The sequence below is a fragment of the Rhagoletis pomonella genome, unplaced genomic scaffold (assembly GCF_013731165.1).
Source record: "Rhagoletis pomonella isolate Grant_MI unplaced genomic scaffold, Rhpom_1.0 Rhpom_scaffold_00004, whole genome shotgun sequence".
Taxonomy (NCBI): domain Eukaryota; kingdom Metazoa; phylum Arthropoda; class Insecta; order Diptera; family Tephritidae; genus Rhagoletis; species Rhagoletis pomonella.
The window spans coordinates 42571430-42593464 of record NW_023458558.1 but is presented as its reverse complement, the minus strand read 5'-3'; the positions used below and the strand labels follow the sequence as shown (position 1 = coordinate 42593464).

Genomic DNA, 22035 nt, shown 5'->3' with positions numbered 1-22035 from the left:
ATGCTTTACAATTTCTTATATAAATATCTGTTTTTGTATACAAGCTTTCGAGCACTATTTTCTACTCTGTGTATATATGAGAGGACATTGTGGCAATTCATTATATTTTTGTGTCTCTTATCACTGCTCTTTTATCATCCTGCTGTTATGGTTACTTTCAGATATACCAGCGGATGATATATTGGAACTTTTTGGAAAAACCTTCTTTGAATTCTGTCAAGATTCAGGTTATGATAAAATTCTGCAAGTGCTTGGTGCCACACCGCGCGATTTTCTACAGGTGAGTAAAAGCAATGGAGTGTGCGTGCGTATAATGTGTTTTATCAATTTTGTTTTCCCCCAACTTTATTGTTACAGATGAGTTGTGGCAATCATTAATTTCATTTTCTAACTTTGTATTTTCTTTTGCGGTTGTTTCTACGTTGGCTTTAGTGTGCGAGCTGAAATGGAAAAGTATGCCAAAGAATTTTAAGAAATTAAGGCTAGACAATACCAATTTAATTAATCGACTGTTATTGACTACTTTATTAACCAGATAAAAAAGTGGAAGATTTTTCCTAAAATACGGGCGCAGCACCTTAACCCGAATTTCTACTAAGTAGACTTTAACCTCAATTTACCACTATATTCAACAAATTTTATTGAGCTTGAGGCCGTTTTTAATGAAAAACTTAGTGTGGAAAAGCAACAATAGTTTGAAAAAATTGTAGAAGTGATAGCTATTTCGGAAATCACCACATTTCCTCATCAGACATCTTTCGGTAGGATTCGAACCGACGATCCCACCGACTCAGACAGTTGCCCACGCGCTGTGCTAAGTTCACCTTGCGAATTTGCCACGAAATTTAAATGACTTTGAGAACATTTTCGGAATCTGAATTTTTACTGTAACGCCTGCTGTTAGCTTACGACAAATGGATTATCCAGGGTCCACTAGATGGAGGTTGAAGGGTCATATTTGCACCCACTTTTTACTTTTTTTAATTCTTAGATTTTTTATAATTTTTTTATTGTTTTTATTAATTTTCTGTGTATATCTTTAAGTATTTTATAATTCTTTTTCTTTGCTTGAAATTCCACAGCGGGGAGTTCGTTTCCTGATTCCTCTTCATTTTCAGATTTGGAAGAACAACGGTAATCTCAATCAACTCCATTAGTCTCCTTGGGGGTTGGAAGTTCAAGTAAAGCTGTGCCTTCTGGTGACAATGTGCGGCGCTTTTGATCCAAAATTTTTTGTTTACATTCTTGATTGAAATTGAGGGATCTGTGTCAAAATCTCTTTTATATTCGTCCACCATAAGGCATCCGCCATTTTAAATTTTCTAAAATTAACTTCAGATTTGTTATAATTGTTAAAATATAAGTATATTCGCCAAAATTTATAACCTGCGGGATCATAGCGCATCAGTGAGATTTCTTCAGTGTGTAAACCCAGGCTCCGTATTAGATTTAGCCAGCACTCAGGTTCGGAGAACTCAACATTGTATATACTGTGGCATTGAAAAGTCATTGCAGTCGGCATCACTTCACACTGTCTCATACCAGCGCCCACTTCTATTAAGCCTACAGTTGGTCTTAATGGCCTCTCTGCGGTAAATCCTGTGGGTTTAGCAGTGCTTCCGGAGCCGCCACAGATGGTGTGGAGAGAGAGTGTGCGCTTTACTTGAAGATTGGTGAGCAAATATTGATTGGTGGTCTGCTTCACCATACCGCAGATGCATACCTGATAATGGATGTTATCATAAAGATGTAAATCCATGGCAATCCTATAGGCGACCCCACCTTTTATCAAAACTTGTCAACATACATTACTACAATGATTTTAATGCTTTGGGGTGTTTTGTACAACGGAGACTTACATTAAACTTTACTATGTAGAACAACACCTAAATAATTTACTTCGGGTGCAAATTGGAAGTCTAATATTCCCAGTTTTGATTTTTTTTTTCGAGTAACTGCCTCTTCTGTTTTTAGAGTACTATGTCACATTTAAGTACTTGCTGGCAATTTCTGATTTTATTCTGACTCCAAAAATACTAATCTTAAACATCTTAAACTTGATTGTTCCAAAGCAATATCTCGTACACGCCACAAGCCATACCGTGTATAAGGTAGACCTAAAATATCATAAAAGATTCAAAACTTTTAAACTCACTAAATATAAGCTTATATGCTTGTTAATTAGTTTTAACTTTATAGAGTAGACTGTCATTAAGTGGGGGTATTCATAATAAAAACTTTTCCGTTCCACCACTTGGAATCCCATTTCCGAAACAAGGCCGATTTTCAAAGAAAAATCAACACATTTTTAGATTCTGCTTCAAGAAAGGCAAGGTTAAAAAAATTCTTTGTTTTTCATGTGTGCGAACAATCGCGAGAAAAATTCTATCAAATTCTGGCCCACCAATTGTACGCTCTTTTAAAGTATTGGGGCGGAAAGGTTCAGTTTACAGCGGCTCCGCTGGCTTGGCCATGTCGTTCGAATGGATACCGACGCTCCAACTCTGAAAGTATTTAACTCGGAACCTGCTGGAGGTAGCAAGGCAGTGGGGGCCCTGCGATGAAAAGATCATGTGGAGAAGGACTTGGCTTCACTTGGCGTTTCCAATTGGCGTCAGTTGGCACTGAATAGAAACGACTGGCGTGCTTTGCTGAGCTCGGCCAAAGTCGCTTAGACGGTTACAGCGCAGATGTGTTCTAACACCACAAAGTAGTTTTTGTGAAAATTTAAGATAGGGGTTATTGAATATAAGCTCTCGATATGGTTAATAATGTCTCCATGATGGATACGTTCAATGAATTCGCTTCATACAATACACTCGATAGGAACTTATATACCGTTTCTTATATGGCCACATTTAAACCCCGATCGTCAGCTACAGCAGTTTTGTTATTTTTCAGCGACATAATTGTTATTCGTATATCCTCATAATCGGTAGGCGGTACATTCACGCCGCTGCCATCGGCTGGGGTTTTGGGTTAAGCTTCTCTACTGGTTTCAATGTCGTTTAACCGAGTAGAAAAGTGTTCGCACCACAATTCCATCACTCGCTAGGCTACCGCATTTGTTCTTACAGGCCCTAAAATCTTTCGTAAGTCGCCAAACTTTGGGATAAATTGTTTTGAAGTTTTTCCTGGCAGCGACCATCACAGTCTCTTTCTACTCGCTTATTTCTTGCTTTTAATTTTTTTATGTCTCGCTTCCTTCTTCAGCTGCCTACACCGCTTCCCATAGCTGATCAGACTCATACTATTTTTGCAACTTATAAAATTAATTTTACTTTAATTTTTATTTCAAATTTCTTCTATCTATTCAACATTTTCTTCCTCATTTCCGTACACTCACCATCTCGTATCATCAATACCGCGTCCTTGCTATGGTATTCAATATTTTTGCACAACAAATTTATTACATAAATTATTGCTATAAAATTGCTGCTTCACAAGGCTTTTAGCCTGTAGAGAAAATCAATAACCCTCCAGCCTGATGCAGCAATGCCACCTAGGCAGGTGTGTATTCATAACTTCAACGGAGGCGCACCAGCATACTTTTATAGTAAGAAAGTCAGCCGACCGCACGTTCTCATTGTAAATGGAAATGATAGTTGTTTCTCATTTGAAGCCACGTATTTTCAACAACCTGCCACTGCTCATACCTGCCAATGTCACCAACAGAATTTTTTTACTAGTTTTCGAATATGTACACTTATACATAAAGTATGTACATATACTATGTGCCTACCGGCTTCCTTTCGTATTCGATTTATTTTAAATTTTTCTCACTCCTTCTTCAGTGACAACGTTCATCTGCTTGTGGCCATCTGCATATTCTTTATCAAGTGACAATTTTTAACTGTAAAAATACCAGTAAAAATACCAATACATATGTACATACATATCGCACAACGTATTCAAAAGGGTCACAACTCGAATTTACACGTTTGCCAGAAAATAAGAAAAACTATTTCTTAGCACATGATACTCATATGGGCAAGCGAGAATTTACTTTTACAAATTATAACAAGAATTTGCTTCGGCTTTTGCTGAAAAGTTAATAAAAAGTCTGTGTACATTTTTAGCGCATAATTTCGAAAATTCCAAATTTTGAGTTGTGCCTCTTTTGAAGACGCCGTGCGATGTGTACACAACATTTCCATCATTCTCCACATTTCGCCAATTCGTCAGCAGCTCGTTATTTCACTAACTCCAGCCGACAGGGAATCATCATCGCATATCGCCTTATCGCTCGACATTCAGGCATTGCTCAGTCACTCGGTTGTTCATCATAATGGAAAATCAAATTGAATTTTACTGCAATTTCACTGCTAGTGTCCGCTTATTATCTCGTCCGCTTGTGTTACACACTTCAATATTTTTTTCTTTCCTAGTATTTTATTTGTTTTAGACATAATTTTTTTACAAGCTTTTTGTGTTTCTTATCCGTTTTGTTTTCTCTTTTTTTTTAGAATTTGGACGCACTGCATGACCATTTGGGCACACTGTATCCGGGCATGAGAGCGCCTTCTTTTCGTTGTACGGAAAAAGATGGCTCGTTGCTGCTGCACTACTACTCAGAACGTCCTGGCTTGGAGCATATTGTTATTGGTATTGTAAAGGTAAGTGCATACATTAGAAAGAAAAGTATTTGAATACTACCTCACCCGGCGCTCTGCGCTACACACTACAAATTTTAAGATGCATTTCTTGCTCAATATATGAAAAAATATTTTAATATCAGATATATATATATGGCATTGCTTATGAATAGGTGAAATTTTTGCTACCCCAGCTGGTGCGTAAAATAATAAATTGATTATTTGCCATATATTTAATAGTTCATGCATAAAATAAGTGCTATGCAGGAGTAAATCCTATCCTTAATTTTTCCAAGGAATAATAATCACTTCGAGATTGAGTGCTTGGCAACTCTAGTGAATCAGAATACATGTAACAGCTTGGCCTTTCATTACAGCCTGTTTCTTAACGGGTCGTAAATCCAACATGCACCATTAAATAACTACTCGCTCGAGGCGACAAACTTGAAACTTTACAAAATTGCAAATTCCTTTCGATTGACGCCGCACCAGTTGAGACGACTTGAGGTTTATTTTGCGGTTCAATAATTCGAGAATTGTATCGGGGCTGCAAATTTCGGATGTATCCTCCTGACTTTCATCTTCACAATTTAGCATCATGGCAATATCGCTGTTTAAACACCGTTGTGTTCCAATTTGGAGAACCAATTCTTTTGGTTGTTTCAGAATTCGGAGAACCTGTTAGGACATCAGCGTTTTTCGATTTTAGTTTTTGTACTTAATTTTTAATCCTGTCTTCTGGGTAATAAATTGTTATTTTGTAGGAATCAAAATTTCGAAGAAAATTCTGTTTTGAAAGTCGTGGCTGCCAGCAGAATTAGTTTAATTATATTGTTATTTTGTTAAAAAGGTACCACGTTTTTTATAATAATTTCAATTATTGGAATCACGGACGATAAAGGTCTCAGATTTGCTTAATTGCCGCGTAACCTCTTGGAAAGGTTCGCCTGTAATGAACAGCTTACAATTAGTTTTTTCATTAGTTAGGTGAGCATGGCTTTTCCTAGTTTCAGGCAGTCACAATTAATTACTCACCGCTGTCGGTACCATAAGCCATCAAATCCGTTTTGTTGTTCCATTCCATGCGCTCAATGTGTTTTAATATATTTTTTTGGGGCACTTGCACAATATTCGCATTCACAAAAGCTCCGCATTGATTATTGCGAATGCGAAACCGAATGCGAATGTTAAAATGTATGTGGAAGTTCCGCGGTTGCGAATGCGAATGCGAATATTCGCAACAACCCTGGTACATACATATGTACGAACATTTCCTAAGCTCCGACTTTCAACAACACAATTTCTGGAAATCGTTTTAGGCTGTAGCATCTAAATTGCATGGTGTTGAAGTAGAAATTGAGATCGTCAAACGGAAAGGTGATCCCATCGATGAAGATGACCGCACAGATGTGTTTACACAACAACAACAACAACAACAGCAATCAAGTAGCACAATAACCACTGGAAATCTGCCTGAAGAAAATAACAATCACAATAGCACCAATAATAACGTCAGCAATAACAATAACAACGAAAGCGATGTGGATGATGATGACGATGTGGCTTTGCTATCATCAGCAACAGAAGTTAGCAATAAAAAGCAAGGTAAATTATTGGAACTGTAGCACTACACTTAGAATATATGTATGAATGTGTGTGAGTATTGATAGAGACCAATAGAAAGATATGTGTTCACATGTGAAATTTCCTCGTAAATGGCTCAAACTTTACTTATGTATGCATACATATACCCATCTTAATTGCATCACATGTAAAATTATGTAAATCTCCAGAAGAATTTCATGAGTAGCTCGTTCAAATTTGTTAAAACAAAATACCAAAATACCGTTATCAATTAATTTCTATTAGATTATATTGAAAACTCTAACAATCTACTCACTTCCTCTTTACTTCTCCCTTGCACAGCTCGTTGTCCTTTTAGCCGCACCAAATCTCATTCGGCCTCTTCGATGAGCAGCAGTAGCAAACAGGCGGACAGTTTTGATTGCGACCCAGATAAGCAGGAGCAGAAATGTTTACGTTTACTCAAAAACAAAAGTGACGACATCGAACGTTATGATCATGTTCAATTTCTGATACGTGAAATTGGTAACAGCAGCAGTAGTAACAATGCAACGGTGGGTGTTGGCAATACAACAACAACAACAACAACAACAGCAACTACATCGTTAGCCTCGTCGACAAGCGGTGATGAGCGTACGATAGCCATGTGCAAGGAGGAGGCCAAAGAGCCGCCGGATGAAGTCGATTTTCTGTGTGAAGGTGAGGAAGATTCAAAATGTACAAGTAGTAGCAAAGAAATAGAGCTGGCGGATGAAGTGTATTTTACAAGCGAAGGTGAGCAACGAATTGGCTACATACTAACAAATGTACTGGTAATTTGATTTGGAAAAGAAGAAAATTGAAGCGTTAAAATAACTGTTGCTTGCTGTGCAATTCTTTTTGTGAATTAAGTGTAATTTTAAAAATTCTAAATTCCAAATTATAAAAATCTATATATTATTATTGTTATAATTATTTTGCGCCTGTCAATATTTGTACAGAATTGCTAAACACTAATACATTGCTACTTTGTTGTATGTGGTATTGTATTGATGTGGCGCAAAATGTGCCGTCCAATGCTTGCTCCTCGTATTATTTAAATAGTGAAATATATGTAAAAATATTCATAATCTTTTTCGAGCTAAATTTTTGTGTTATTTTTCTATACTAATTCGTCCAAGCTTTCAGCAAAAACATAAATCACAGTTTCAAACTGTATACAAAACGTTTTTATATAACAAGCGCAATTTACAAAAATAGGCGTTGTTCTTTTCTTTACATTTTGTTGCTCACGGTCGCCCACATTTTATTTCATAAAAATCAATAATTATATGGAAAACAGTGTAAAAATTTGGTTACGGGAAAATACTCAACGGGTTAAAAACTGCATATCAAAAATGTTCTAAAGATTCATATTGGAAAGTTGAAATTTTAATGCAATTTTCGTGAATTGTGTGCAAAGTTTTAAATTGTGATTTATATCGCTTGTGTTAAAGTTTGGACCGGTTTTTTATAAAAAAAAAAAAAAAAAAAATTTTTAACGAGTATGTATGTATGTATGTAAACATCTACATATAGAGCTCGCAAGGTATAATTTTTTTAGTTATTAGATATTCATCATTTGAAGAGGGACCCAGGAACAGGGAAAATAGTTCCCAGATTCAGTCTTTGTGTCTCTCTCTATATCCTTTCCTCTCAAATTACCTTTATTTTAATCTTTCTTACCCTATATTCATCTTTACTTTTATCGGTATCCTCCTCGTCCTCTTTGTCGTTACTTTTATGTTAATCATTTTCTTCATCTACATATTCCCCTTCACCTTTGACCTTATATATACAGATAAGCAAAGTGTTAAAATTTACCATGGTCTTCATTTTTGCCTTTATCTTTACGCGTCTTTGTTTTTGTTTTTGTTTTTACATTTGCCTTTATCCTTTTCTTTATCTATGTACGTACTCACCTTTACTTTCATTCTTGTATTGGTCTTTTTCTAAGTGTTATTCTTTGACCTTTTATTAAAATATTTTTGTTAAATTAATACCATATGCAAACACACAAGAAGCACTTGTTTCAGCCCCAACCATTTCCGTTACACCATTTACGTAGCTTCATTTCCGTTGAATTTGCCAATTTACTCCCAACCAACCAACCGACGCTAAAGAAGTCTCACTTCAAAAAATTTAACCATTCGAAACGAACCGGACAGCGGTTCATATATACTTATGAACCAATTCTTGTACCGGTACAAGTTTTTTCTAAGTGGTTCGAACCACTAAACCGAACCGTATTAATTTTTGGAGTGGCTTGCAGCCTCGAAAAATATGTATATTTTTTATGGAATATTAAACCATTTTGCGAAATTTATGAAATCGATTGCCATGAAATTGTCAGACTCATCCAAGTAGACCAAACACTCTTATAATACTGGAAATAACTTTATTTTATGCAAAGCATATTGAACTGGTAATATCAGTAGAGCAGCTGGTTTGATTTTTTGTTTATTATTTGGTCTCTAAAATGTCAAATATTTTTAATTTCTTCTCAAAAAAATTGTCAAAATTTTTTTGCATGTGAACCCGTTTTCCATGCAAAACAAGTGATTTAAAAGCAACTTTTGGAATGGTTACCTAACTCAGCAGCACAAATGCTGGTTGCTGGGTCCGAAAAAGGATGGATGGATTTCGGGATGTAAAGAAGAAAAAAGTTACAGCAGTTTTGACACTTTAAACACCAGAATCAACAGCGAAATACACGTAAATGTGGTTTTTGCTCTAATGTATTTTTAATGTGCCTTGATTTTGTGTAGTATATGTACTTCACATTGAAAAAGCATCAGGTACAAAATACTTATTTCGCGAAGGATTCGCAGTTAATGATTTTTCATAAGACCTATAACACAGAGTTTCAATTATAATTTCCATTCAGCTAGCTACATATGTATGTGCGCATTCGAATGCACTCAACAATATAAATCATCACTGCGTATTACATAGTACATATACATTTCGAAAACTATGGCATGCTTGCCTTAAGCTTTATGTACATTTATCTACAAATACATTTTGTTCAATCCCATACAGCAAATAATAATAATAAAATAAATATTTTGTTTCCATTATTCTGTATTTATTTCTGTTCAACTACGAAATGCAGCGCCACTTATCTCGCCCGCCACATTTTGCAAGGTGTTCCCATTCCATTTGATGTTCGATCGGCAGATGAAAATTGTGCAAGCAGGAAAATCCGTTTCGCGCGTCATTCCAAGGTAAATATGGACAATGACAGATAGCGAATACTCAACTTCACGAACACACCAACCGGCACACAAAAATCTTTTGTACTACACAAGCTAAGCAAAATTGCAGTTTCTCTCAAAAGCAAAGGGCAAACAAAAAATTCCAAAAATTTTTGAGATACTATTTTTTTGTCGACCTTTCTACTTCATGTTTTATTTCGCTCTTAAGGTATCTTCTTACCATGCAATTTTAATGAGTTTCCTTTTTTAACTATTTTTTTTGTGTTGATAAAATGTTGGAATTACCACTACACTTTTCTTTGGCTTTGACCAGCTATGTATGTACGTATGTATGTGCACAAGGTGGTCCGAAATAAGTAAAGTCGGAATTTTAATGCTCTTACCACCTAGGATTGTGCTATATCGAAAAAAACTCCTTTTTTATTTTAAAATCAAAAAATATTTAGAGGTCGCTCAAAGTGCTCATAGTTTTCCATGTGTTTTATATGGACAAAAAAACAAGTTTTCGTAGAAATGTTATAGAATTTTTGAAAATCAATATTTGTTAAATTTAATACTAAAGATTTTTTATTTGTCCCGACATTGCATTTTCTGGCAATTATCAAATATATGTAGTTACTATGAGAAAATGGTTAAATAAAGAATTGTATATAATTTCTGGAAATCCCCTGAAGAGAAACAGAGTTTCCGATTGAAAAATATTAATTTTCAAGAATTCCATTCCATTTTTATGGAAAGTGTTTTTTTTTTTTCATGTAAAATACGTGGAAAACTTTGAGCAACCTCTAACAGCCAGTTTCACCATATTCATCTAAGTGCAAATTACTTTGATTTACGAATTTTCGGTTTCGCCAATCCATTTTAATTAGTTTTTAATTTTGATTTAAGTGACCACCTATGCTCTTCACTTAAATATAAATTAAATCAGAATAAACACACGCAGAGGTGTTACACGTTTAATCACCTGATCATTGTGTATCAGCTGCTTACTTTTATACCAGCCCTGCTTTTACAACACAGCGTGTCAAAGCTTTCGAAAGCTCTAAGTACAAACGAAAGCCTAGTTTTTTATACAACCACTTTTAACTCACTTAAATAAATGGCTTATTGAAACTGAAAATAATTTAATTGAGAATTAAATAAAAAATCCTAGGTGGTGAGAGCATAACAATTTTTACTTTAATTTTTCACATGTATTTTTGGACCACCCTAATTTGCACATATGTACATATCGTCACCCCTAAGGGCGAAAAGATGCAAAGTACATTTTTGAGATTGTTCAGGATAGACGAAAAATAGATGCAGTTTCGTATTACCTTCCATTCTGCATCAAAAACTAAATTAAAAAAAAAAGTGGACTAAGCACCTTTTCACCTTTAGGTAGCAATATGTAAGTTTATATTAAATTGTATGTATTTTTATAGAGTTTCGGTGGAAAATTGTTCGATACTAGAAGTACTTGAGGCCATACGTCCGCATCTACAGTTGAGCTTCGAGAATATTTTATCGCACATCAATACGATTTATGTTCTTCAGACGCGTCAAGGTGCAATGGGAAAGCATGAACGTTATCTGCGGTTGAAGGTGAGTCTCAAACAAATGCTCATTTAGTAAAAGATTTTCTTATTTTTTTTATAAAATGTTACAGAATCACTCGTAATATGATGCTTTATATTAGATTTTAAAAAATGATAATTAAGATCGTGTGTCGTTTCTGCATAAGCAGACAATATACATATTTTTTTAACATTTTCGGACCAAATAAAAACTTTAAACGGGTGTCCTGAAAAATCACGTTATTTTAAGTTGTGACAGTCTTCAAGTGAGCGATATGTTTCATTTTATATTTTTGGTGAGAAGTAAGTAAAAGATGATTTTCTTTCATTTGAAATTTACTTAATTTTTTTTACCAAAAATACTCATATTATAAAGTCGAACATTAAAATTAACCACTTTTCTAAGACACAATCAATACCAATGTATTACAGCTAACTAAAAAAGTGACATTTCATGTTTTAATGGCAGGAAATAGGTTAGGGAACTCGGTCTGACGAAACAGTATCCGCTGGTAGGAGTAAAGTCGGCTGCTTAATATATATTTACTTACAATAATGGCTTACAGATATTTGTGGACGATGTTGAACAAAGATGAGAAGCTTCGGCGGCTTTGAAGAGAACAATTTTCCGCTAGCCCTATGGCCCTTTTCCCGTTGGCGATGGGCACCAAAGAAGACATCTATGATTAAAAATTTTAAAGAGTAAACTACGCAGAGTAAACTACGCAAAGTGTGAAAACAAAATCTTATACGTGAATAGTAGTAACATAACATAACAGCTACTTGATAACTTAGCCTAAGAATAAAACGATTCAAGCGTTGACTTTAATAAAGGTTTTGATGACGAAAATTCAATATCAACTTTCTAGAGATAAAATTGCGACAGCGCTCTAAATACAGGTGCTCCATACCTGTGCATAAGGGTATTATCACTTTGTTCGAATAACGGTTATTTTTAACATCCTAAAGGAATCGAGATAGATGTAAAACAATGCAAAGTTAAATGCTCGGAATAAATAGAGAATTTGTCCGTCCGTGTACATGATAACTCGAGCAAAACGCAAGGTAGGTCCGTATTGAAAACGGGCGAAATCGGACTATAACCACGCCCACTTCCAGTTTTACGATATATTCGAAAAATGGAAAAACTATGAATTTTCAGTAAATATTGAATCTAAATTGTTGAAAGTTAGTATATGCAGTACAATTTTCGTACAAAAAAATATTATTATGAAATTTAAAAAATAGGCGTGGCCCCTCTTGCTATGATGCAATACCAAATCCCAGTAGCCGTTTTACCAATCCCTACCAAAGTCGGTACTAACCTTGATTAAGGTCCAGTTAAGAAATCTGTAGGAAATCTTTGAACTCGGGCCTACGCCTACCTACCATATAACGGTAATTTACAGAAACACGAAAACTGCGATAAATCAGTAACTACTGAAGCTAATTCACCTAAAAACGATTACTGCAATAACCACTTAGCAGAAAAGCAGATTATGATAAAGTTTTTAAAGTTGGGCGGCGCCACGCCCACTTATGAGCACATTCATACACCTGTCTCGGAAAAGCAATCCCGTATAACGGTAAATTTCAGACGTATGGAAACTCCGATTTTCAATAACTGAGGACGCTAATTTACTCCAAGCGAAACCATTTTCAAATTAAATGAAGCCTTTTTCAGATAAAGCGAAACCTTTTTCAAATCAAATGAAACCTTTTTCAGATTCAATGAAAAGGTTTCATTTAATTTGAAAAAGGTTTCACTTAATTTGAAAATGATTTCATTCAAACTGAAAATGCTATATACGAGGGTAGTTCATTTAAATGCGATAATGTCTGGTTACCATGTAGACTTACTTAGTTTTTTATGGAAAGCCGATTTATTTACGAAGTTTATAAATAACGCACTTTGATGTTACAAACCAACATACATACAACCAACAAAAATTTTCATGTTCTAAAGAGCAAATTAAGCAAATTCCTGAAACTTTGTACAGCTTTTTAATGAGGTTAACTTTTCGGCATCACACCAGGCAGTGCTAACAGCTTACATTCGAGTGTAGAGTTTAGAGAGTGGAATCGGTACGAAAATTCGCTAAATCTTTTGGCGTACATTATTTGAATACATCTCAAGCAGAATACTTTATTTGAAAAAAAAAAAAATAAATAAATAGAATTTCTGGCAGGCTTTTTTTACTCTGCAGACCAGTGTGCAACTATCCATCCGTAGGTTCATTCCTTATCTTTTTGGACTAAAATCTGAAAAGTGTCAAAATGCCAGAGCGTAAGCAAAATGCGCTCACTAAAAGAGAATAACAGGTAAAGTAAAGGAACGCAAAAAACCAAATTTTTAGTCCAAAGAATGGCAACAACAAAACTAACGTCAAATAAGAACAGAAATGTATGTACAAAACACATTCACACAAGCACAAGCACAATAAACACTTGCTATATCAATTATTTTTTGCCTCCTTCCAATTTCAATTCATTTCTTTTACTTTTTAGATTATTCTCACTTTTAGCGTATTCTTTAATTTCCGTTAATTTAAATTCAGTTGAGTTTGACACTTTTCAGGATTTTGCCAGAAAAAATTCTTCTGACTAAATCTGCCTACTTCGGACAGATGAGAGTCACTCTCACTGACTGTTGCTCTCTCATTTTTGCTGTCATTTCCGAGTTAAGGAACGCTTTTTGGACAAAATCTGACTACTTCGGACTTTTTCTGACTATTTCTGGGAGATAAGGAACGCTCGTCGTGATCATAACGACGAGGGCAGTGGATTTAAAATTTCAAAATATGTACTTGTATGGTCGTTGGTTAGTTGGCTGACTAACCATTACTGTGGTTAAGCCTGCACAACTTGCCATGAAATATGGCTATAAAATATCAACACAACATACTTACACCTAACTGGTATGTGTTGTGAAAATATAACAGCTGTTAAAAAATGGGATATATTGCATTTAATGTATTGCCAGAATATGCATTCAATTGTAAATATGAAAATACATACATGCAAATTCTCGTATATACATAGAGTGAAGAACGAAAGTATTGATACAGCGAATTTTTCGCAATGGAGGCAACGTTTTTTATTCAAATTTCTTGTCCCTATTTTTAATAAAAATTTATTTCACACTACAATAATAAAAAAAGATCTCTAACTTTGTGCAAAGCTCAGGCGAATAAATTTCTCTACTAATTTGCAGTTTTTTCCATTAGTTTTATATGGAAGAAAACAATAATACCGGCCACATAAAAAAAATTTAAATTCAACACGATTATTTTCAAACTTCAAACTTGAATTTTGTTATACTCAAATTGAAAGGGCTGCAAAACTGCATACTTAGAATTTTGATAAAAAATCTGATTAGAAAGTTGCAAATTAGTATGCAAGTTTATTGAAGTAGTTTCTTATAAAAAATCTGGAAATAGAAAATAGAATAAAAAACTTTGCATACATTGCGAAGAATCCTCTGTGCCAATACTTTTGTTCGGCACTGCATTTGTTTAGGCACAACAAAATGTAACAAATTTTTTGTTAGCCTTAAATTGGAATATTTTTTATGAGTATACAATAGGGTGGTATAAAATAAGTAAAGTCGGAATTTTATTGCTCTCACCCCCTAGGATTTTTTGTGTATTGTTTTGAAATCAAAAATTATTTAGAGGTCGCTCAAAGCGTGCAAAGCTTTCCATATATTTTATATGGGGAAAAAACAACTTTTCGTACAAATGGTATAGAATTGTTGAAAATCAATTTTTTTCGATCAGAAAACTTTGGACCTCTTAAGGATTTTTTATTTATCCCCTCATTGCATTTCTGCTATTTTCTGGGGGTTTTGGCGGACCTATCAAAAATAGTTACTATGAAACGATCGAAAAATTTTGATTCTTAAGAATTCTAAATCTACCATTTCTACGGAAAGTTGTTTTTTCCCCCATACATATAAAATACATGGAAAACTTTGACCGCTTTGAGCGACCTCTAAATATTTTTTGATTTCCAAATAAAAATATAGGGATACAAGTATTTTTGGGTATAGAACAATCCATGGGGTAATAATAATATAATAATAATAATAATAGATTGATTGATGAACGGTAATTGTATTTTTATGAGAAGCTTATGTTCATGGCAGAAATATACTCGGAGGGCGACGGCTGTTAAGAAAAAACCTTTTTTCTACATTTTTTTTGCGTTGTTGCTTTGACCAGGGCTTGAACCCAGGCCCTGCGGATTGGAAACGCGCACGGCTTATCACTACACCACAGCGGCCGCACAATCCTAGGGGTGAGAGCATAGAAATTCCGACTTTACTTTTTCGCATGCATTTTTGGACCACCCTAATATACATATATACTTACGTATGCATAATGAATAGTTTGTTTTGTATTTTTTTTTTTCATTTAATTTTGGCTTAATTTATTATAACAAATACCGCAAATAAATAGCTTAGAGCATTCGTTAATTATTAAATCAGTTCTCTTTTGCACAGCGTGCTAAACTTATTGGCCTTGTTTGAAATATTAAAATATAAACTAATGGGTGAAAGTATGTCCATGCATACACAGGAAAATAAAAAGCGTCGCAGAAAAAATAAAGGCATATCCAATTGGCTGTCGGGTAGGGTAAGATCATCCAGTAGACATGCCATTCGAAGGCAGTCGAAAAGGCGTATTTCCAAAGCCATGGAATAAAAACAAAATATTCGCAGTAGGCGTATAGATGGATTTCAGAATGATAGTTAAATTTTTAATAGGTCATTATTATTTCAAGTAAGTTTTCATCTTCTAAGAGCATACATACATACATACGTATTAGAAGGCTTGAAGCTATGACCATTCCATACAACAAAATTTATAAAAAAATAATGTAAAAAAATAAACTAAAATAAATAAAATAAAATAAGTTAGGGTCTCGTTAAAGTTACTAAAAGCCATTTAGTGAAAGGAGTTATTCAAACTCTAATCCAAATTACTAACAATTTGTACTAATTTACTTCGTTTTTAAAAAAGCTGGTCGCGCGAATAGCAGACCGGCATTTAAATATCTGCATACATACATATACATACATACCTAACCAATTATGTATGTACGCTGAATTTGAATAACTCCTTTCACTAAATGGCTTTTAGTAACTTTAACGAGACCTTAACTGATTTTATTTTATTTATTTTAGTGCAGTTTTGACAAAATTTTCTTGCTAAAAAATCTTTCGTTACACTACTTCATTTTATTCCTTTGATTGTACAGGTTAAACAAAAGCTTGTTTTTAAAAAATATTTTTTTTACATTATTTTATTTTATAATTTTTAGTCCATTTATAAAACCGTTGTATATTAAAAAGTGTTACTTTATTTTATGTACAAAATTTTGCAATAGATATTAAAAAAATCAACTTGCAATGAAAGAAAACAGAAGACTTGGCAAGCAAAATGTTGTTTGGTTACCTTTTGTATAAACATACATATGTACATATAGCAGCAGTTAATTTTATTTAAAGAAATGGCGTGTCGTCCATTTCCGCTGTAGCATGGCATATATTTAGGCGCAATATTTAACTTCTTCAAACAGGTTCATATCTAGACTAGGTTGATATCTAGAATTTGCCATAAGTAGCTTTGATACACTACCGCCGCGGCGCGCCGGCAGCTTTAACAATTTTATAGTGGTTTTACGTTCTTTGGCAAATTACGCTCTGTTAGCCATAAATCTTACTATTTTTTGGCCGCCTTTGAATCAAGACTCCTGGGCCAAATGGGGAATTCATTTATATGTATTTTAAATTGCATTGTCATCGTGATTGGAACTATGCTGAAAATTTCAAGTCTCTAACTTGTCGGGAAGTCAGTTTAAAAACGATTGGAAATTTCCGCGATTTGCGCGGGATGACCAAGTTAAATAAAAGCTTATAAAAATTGAGCTTTCTATGTTGCCATTTGTTTTCCTTTGGCATGATAATGGTTCAAAAGGAATTTTGGTAGGCTTTAGTCCCTCCGAAAAATTGCAACGTGTGCAAGTGCTTTGATGGCATTAGAAATGGTGGACACTATAAGCCTGACGTTCCCTTTTACTTACTAATTATCTGCAGCTTTCACAAACCAGTAATGAAGTGCTGCCTACCAGCGAAAGCTATTGCTTGAAGCAGACTGGCTGTGCTCCCTAAACGTAGTTCGGTGTTGTTTTGGAAATAGACTTCGCGTTGACTTTATGCCTACTTGTTGGTGTTGGTTGATTCCCGCACTGAGCAGAAAGAGAAAGTGAATTAGCTGTGATCAAAGGAAGGCATCAAACATGGATACATTCCAGGAGCCAATCTGTTGTACAATAAAGTGTTTCCTTTGTTTCGCGATGGATTAAAATGCTTACGGAATGCTCGGACAATTCAAACTTCAAACTTGCACTGTGCTATACTAAAATTTAATAGGATATACAACTGCATACCGCACTTTTTCGTAAAAATTCTGATTAAAGTTTTGGAACTTTCATGCAATTTTGTTGAAATTTATCGAATTTTCCTAACTTTTTAAGGAAAAATCATTAACATCAAGTAAGCAAAAGTAAAATTGCCACAACTTGTTAAAATATCGCGCTAATATTTATGTTTTTGTCAGCGTATATATTTAAATATATTTATATTTTCCTTTGCTGTTCTATTTATTAATATATTGATACTTTTACAGTTAATTTAATTCATTCAATTCTATATTTGCATACAGAACTAAGACATTTATAAATATTTACAGGGTCAAATGATGTACATAGCAGAATCTGATCGTATATTGTTCCAATGCTATCCCAGCGTAATGAATTTGGACGATTTAACAAAGTGAGTATAAATAAAGGTTTTTTGTTCATGAAGACTGAGCCACACTAATGCACAAACAGGAATATGTACCCATTCTGGTTGCTTGAGATCAAAAAGTGGACATAAAGCTTTGATTGCTTAAGAAATGGCGAACACGTACTTTTCTTCTTATTTTATGCCTCTACAACCGCTTGTAGGTTTGGGTTCAGTCCAAATGATTTCGTAATTTTTTATTTATTTTTTTTGAACTAACATAAAAAAGTCTCAAACCTAAGGACGGAGTCCAAGCTTTTCAAAAATGTAAGGACAACTGTGGATGTAATATGTGCCGATCAACTACCACACAAGTTGTCTGCAGTCAACTGCTATTTACCTCTCCAACTGTATCCCACCACGTGGGTTGAACTACTAAGTAAGATTGCACATAGCTCGACTTGGAATACCGAGGTATATTTCTATGACATTTGTCAACGTTTACTTCAATATAGACTCATCGCCTTACCCGAACACAGTTTAGGAATGCATCACATGTTTTCAAGTTAAAGCATGCACACCGTTGTTACAATAATGTATTTCATTGTTAAGTTAATTATCATTAAATTTTAATTTTAATTTTAATTAAATAATGTTCAAGAAACTGTGGGAACATATTTATGTATAGTATGTCCAGTTTTTTTTAATATTCAGTCATCCGTACGGTTTGTAAAATTTAGTAGTCGTTGTCTACTGTCCATAATTGAGCCGTTTATTTTGAAGTGGCATAAATCACCTTAAAAAAAATCGAGCTAATGATAACAGTAATTACAATTTAACGTTATCTGTTCATTGAAAAAAAAATTCATGAAATTTTGAGAGCTACTGAAAGTGGCATAAGTTACAAAAAAAATTTACAAAAATTTTGCAAAATATAATTTTACACACACAAAAATATACTCACAAAACTAGGAGTAAAACTGCGTTTTTAGTTTCTCTTTCTGGCGTCAGGATTTTTCTTAAAAGGAATTTGAAATTTCAAAGATGTGAATAGTTTCAAAATATATTTCAGTGCAATGTAGAATAACAATGAAAGAGAAGATTCTGTACAACTGAAAAATATTTAAATATTTGGTGCTTAAGGAAGAACAGTTATAGAAAATGTCCTGAACGTACTTAAATTATGGACAGGAACACTTTTCCACTTTCGAAATAAACGGCTGATTTCGTATCCACTTTTCAAATTCTTAACGCCATGTGTTCCGTTATAAATTACTAAAAATTTAAATAAAAAAGTATTTTGATAGCTTTCAAGAGACCAAAAATACTTATATACATGCATGCATATATATATATATATATATGTGTGTGTGTGTATATAAATATATGGGGCATTCCATACCAAAACGGACGGGGTTAACACTCCATTTGTTTGATTTGTTTCAAATTTTTAGGGTTGATGCATAAACGTAAATAATTAATACTTATTTAAATATGTAATTTCCCAGCCAGCAGAGAAACGTACTTTTTGCCGAAAGTGCAGTTTTCGAACATTTTTCGTTTCCGGAAATGTTCAGAAAACGATTTTCATATTTGTTCATTTTTCGTATCCGAAAAATGTCATCATCTTATTTCAAAACAATGATTTTAAAATATTTGTTCAAACTGAGCATTTGAAAACATGTATACATAGTCGCCAGTAGCTGAGTGTGCAGAGAAGTATGCTACTATTTGTTAGCTTTCAGGAGGTCCCAGGTTCGAATTCCGTCAGAAGCAACACATTAAAATTAGTTATTCAAATAGAAATAATTGCTGAATCTTAAATTAGTTTTTTGTTTGATCTCCTGTGAAAAAGTTTCTGTAAAGTTCATAATGAAATCATTTTCAACGCAAAATTGGATCAGACAAATTTCAGGAAAACAGCCGAAAGCGCATCCGTTTTACAACCATTTTCGATAGTTTTCTGCACATACGTTTCGGATGAACACTTTAGTGGGAGAACTGATCTGAAAAACGGATGAAACATCAGGTTTTTATACGAAATTGTTTCCATTTTCGAAAACGTTTTCGGATTTTTTGCTGGCTGGGTTGAGCTTGATTAATACATTCTTAAAAATTTTACAGGACAAAACCAAAAACAAATCAATTTAATAGTTTTCCAAATATCTCAAGAACGGAGATATGTAAAAATTCGAAGAAAATCACACATACACACGTCAAAATTCTCTATAAAAAAAAATTTTTTTGAAATTTTTTTCTTTAAAAATTTTTTACATACAAATTTTTTGATAAAAAAAAATTGTTTTTGAAAATATGTCAACTCAAAAAAAAATAAAAAAGAATCACAATGGTAGCTCTGAGTATTGCGCAATATTTAAGTATAGTATTATGGGGTACACTCTACAATAATTTGAGTTATGAATTTTTTTTTACACCAAAGTTGAGTAAAATGAGTATATTACAAATTTACGAATTTGTTTAGAATTTTTTTGAGTATGCAGTTTTTAAGCCCATTAAATTTTAGTATAATAAAGTCCAAGTTTTAAGCTACTGCAAAATTGGCGTAATAAAATTTATTTAATTTGATGCTGGGACTATTTACAGTCTCAAAAGAATTTGTTTAAGAATATAAATCTCAAAAAAAAAAAAAACAAATAAGTAGCATTATCAAGTGAATAAGTACCTAATAACCTTACTTAGCCAGAAATGCTTTGATTTCGTTTTAAAAAAGCAATCTAATCCTTCAACATAACGAAGTCAATTTTACCCTCTCATATGCATTGAAAATTGTATAAACATGCTTTCAAAAACACTTACATAAATACAAATATACATACGCACATATTTTGTTTTCTATATACATATGTATGTACAAACATACTGTTGTGTATATTTATTTTACTTATATACATAAATAAATATTTTCGCTAGACGTGTATAATGGCGTGAGCTCAGAAATTGCGAAAAAAGACGCGACTTCAGCGAAGAAAGGCGCCTAAACCTAGTCGACGGCGAAGAAAGACGCGTGAATAATTTTCGCGGCCAACTAATTCCCCAAAAAGTTTTTCGGGAATATTGCTTAAGGCTTGGTATAAATCTTGGCTAGGTATAAATCTATGTTCACGTGTCTTTCTTCGCCGTCAACTAGGTTTAAACGTCTTTTTCGCCGAAATTTTTTTACGCGTCTTTTTTCGTCAATGCGTCTAAACAATGACGCCCCTTTATTCGTGTCTAGTGACGATATATACAAATACATAGATTCTCTCACCAACAAGACAAACCGCAAAGTGCCATAAAACGCCCAAAGTCATGCTCCGGTCGTATAGACTACATATGTATGTACATACGTTCATAAGGCAGCTTGAATAAATAAAGCTGTGTAACTCAATGGATGTATGTATGAGCATATAGGGCCTGCTTTAAATGCCTTTAATGGCTTACTTTTGTCATATTTCGGATTTTACAAAATCAAATTTGTTTTGCGTCTGCCGGTTGCAGAACGAAATTTAGGATAAAAAAGCACAGCATCTGCAGTAAAGAGAAAAAATACAATAACAAGAGACACATAATAAACATGGAAAAGCACACTCACATATATATATATATATAAGTAGACATAAGTATATACATTTAGCCATAACAATACATAGCAATTTTATAGCACATTACTTTTAGCCAGCCAATTCGCTTTCACAGCCGAGTCGTTTCCCTTGCTGAAGTTGTTATTCTTATGAGTCTGAAAATTTTGTTTTTTTTTTTTCATTTTTCCTAGCGTTTCGTTTGTATTTTGTTGCTTTATTTGTTGCTGGACTGTTTTTTTTTTGGATTGTGGGTGTATAGTTATAATAACTAAGTGCTTCCAGTAGAAATCTCGAGCTGACATAAACTGGTATAAGGACATCCGTGACAATATTCTTAAATTGTTGGGCTAGTGCGTCTATAAAATTGAGAATTCAGTATTCACATGTGCAGACAGGCATACATACATACACATATATATTGTTTGCAAAGTTGCTAATTTTTTTTTTTTTTTTTAATTTTACAGGAGAGGAAACATTTCTTCTAGCTATTTCCTTCAAGTATTTCGCAAATTTTTAAGTAAAATATTTTGCGTGTTTAAAGCAAAACATTAGATCATTATTAAAAGATTTCGTATTATTTTGGTTTTATTAGATTTTCGATGCCTCTTCTGGACTTAGCAAAATTGCCTTTCATTGAATGTAATGGAGGAAAAATAAAACAAGTACCTTAATTTTTTTCGAAACGATGTAATT

General features: G+C 33.7%; 1 protein-coding gene across 1 annotated transcript in view; it reads left to right on the top strand.

The window, feature by feature from the left end:
- Positions 1–22035, top strand: part of LOC118737583 (guanylate cyclase soluble subunit beta-1) — a 248683-nt gene that overhangs the window by 140178 nt on the left and 86470 nt on the right. The window contains exons 5-11 of the mRNA XM_036468174.1: positions 162–280; positions 4467–4616; positions 5915–6200; positions 6522–6878; positions 9313–9424; positions 10840–10999; positions 17727–17809. Of these exons, the coding sequence (XP_036324067.1) occupies positions 162–280; positions 4467–4616; positions 5915–6200; positions 6522–6878; positions 9313–9424; positions 10840–10999; positions 17727–17809 (1267 nt within the window). The remainder of the gene's footprint in view (positions 1–161; positions 281–4466; positions 4617–5914; positions 6201–6521; positions 6879–9312; positions 9425–10839; positions 11000–17726; positions 17810–22035) is intronic.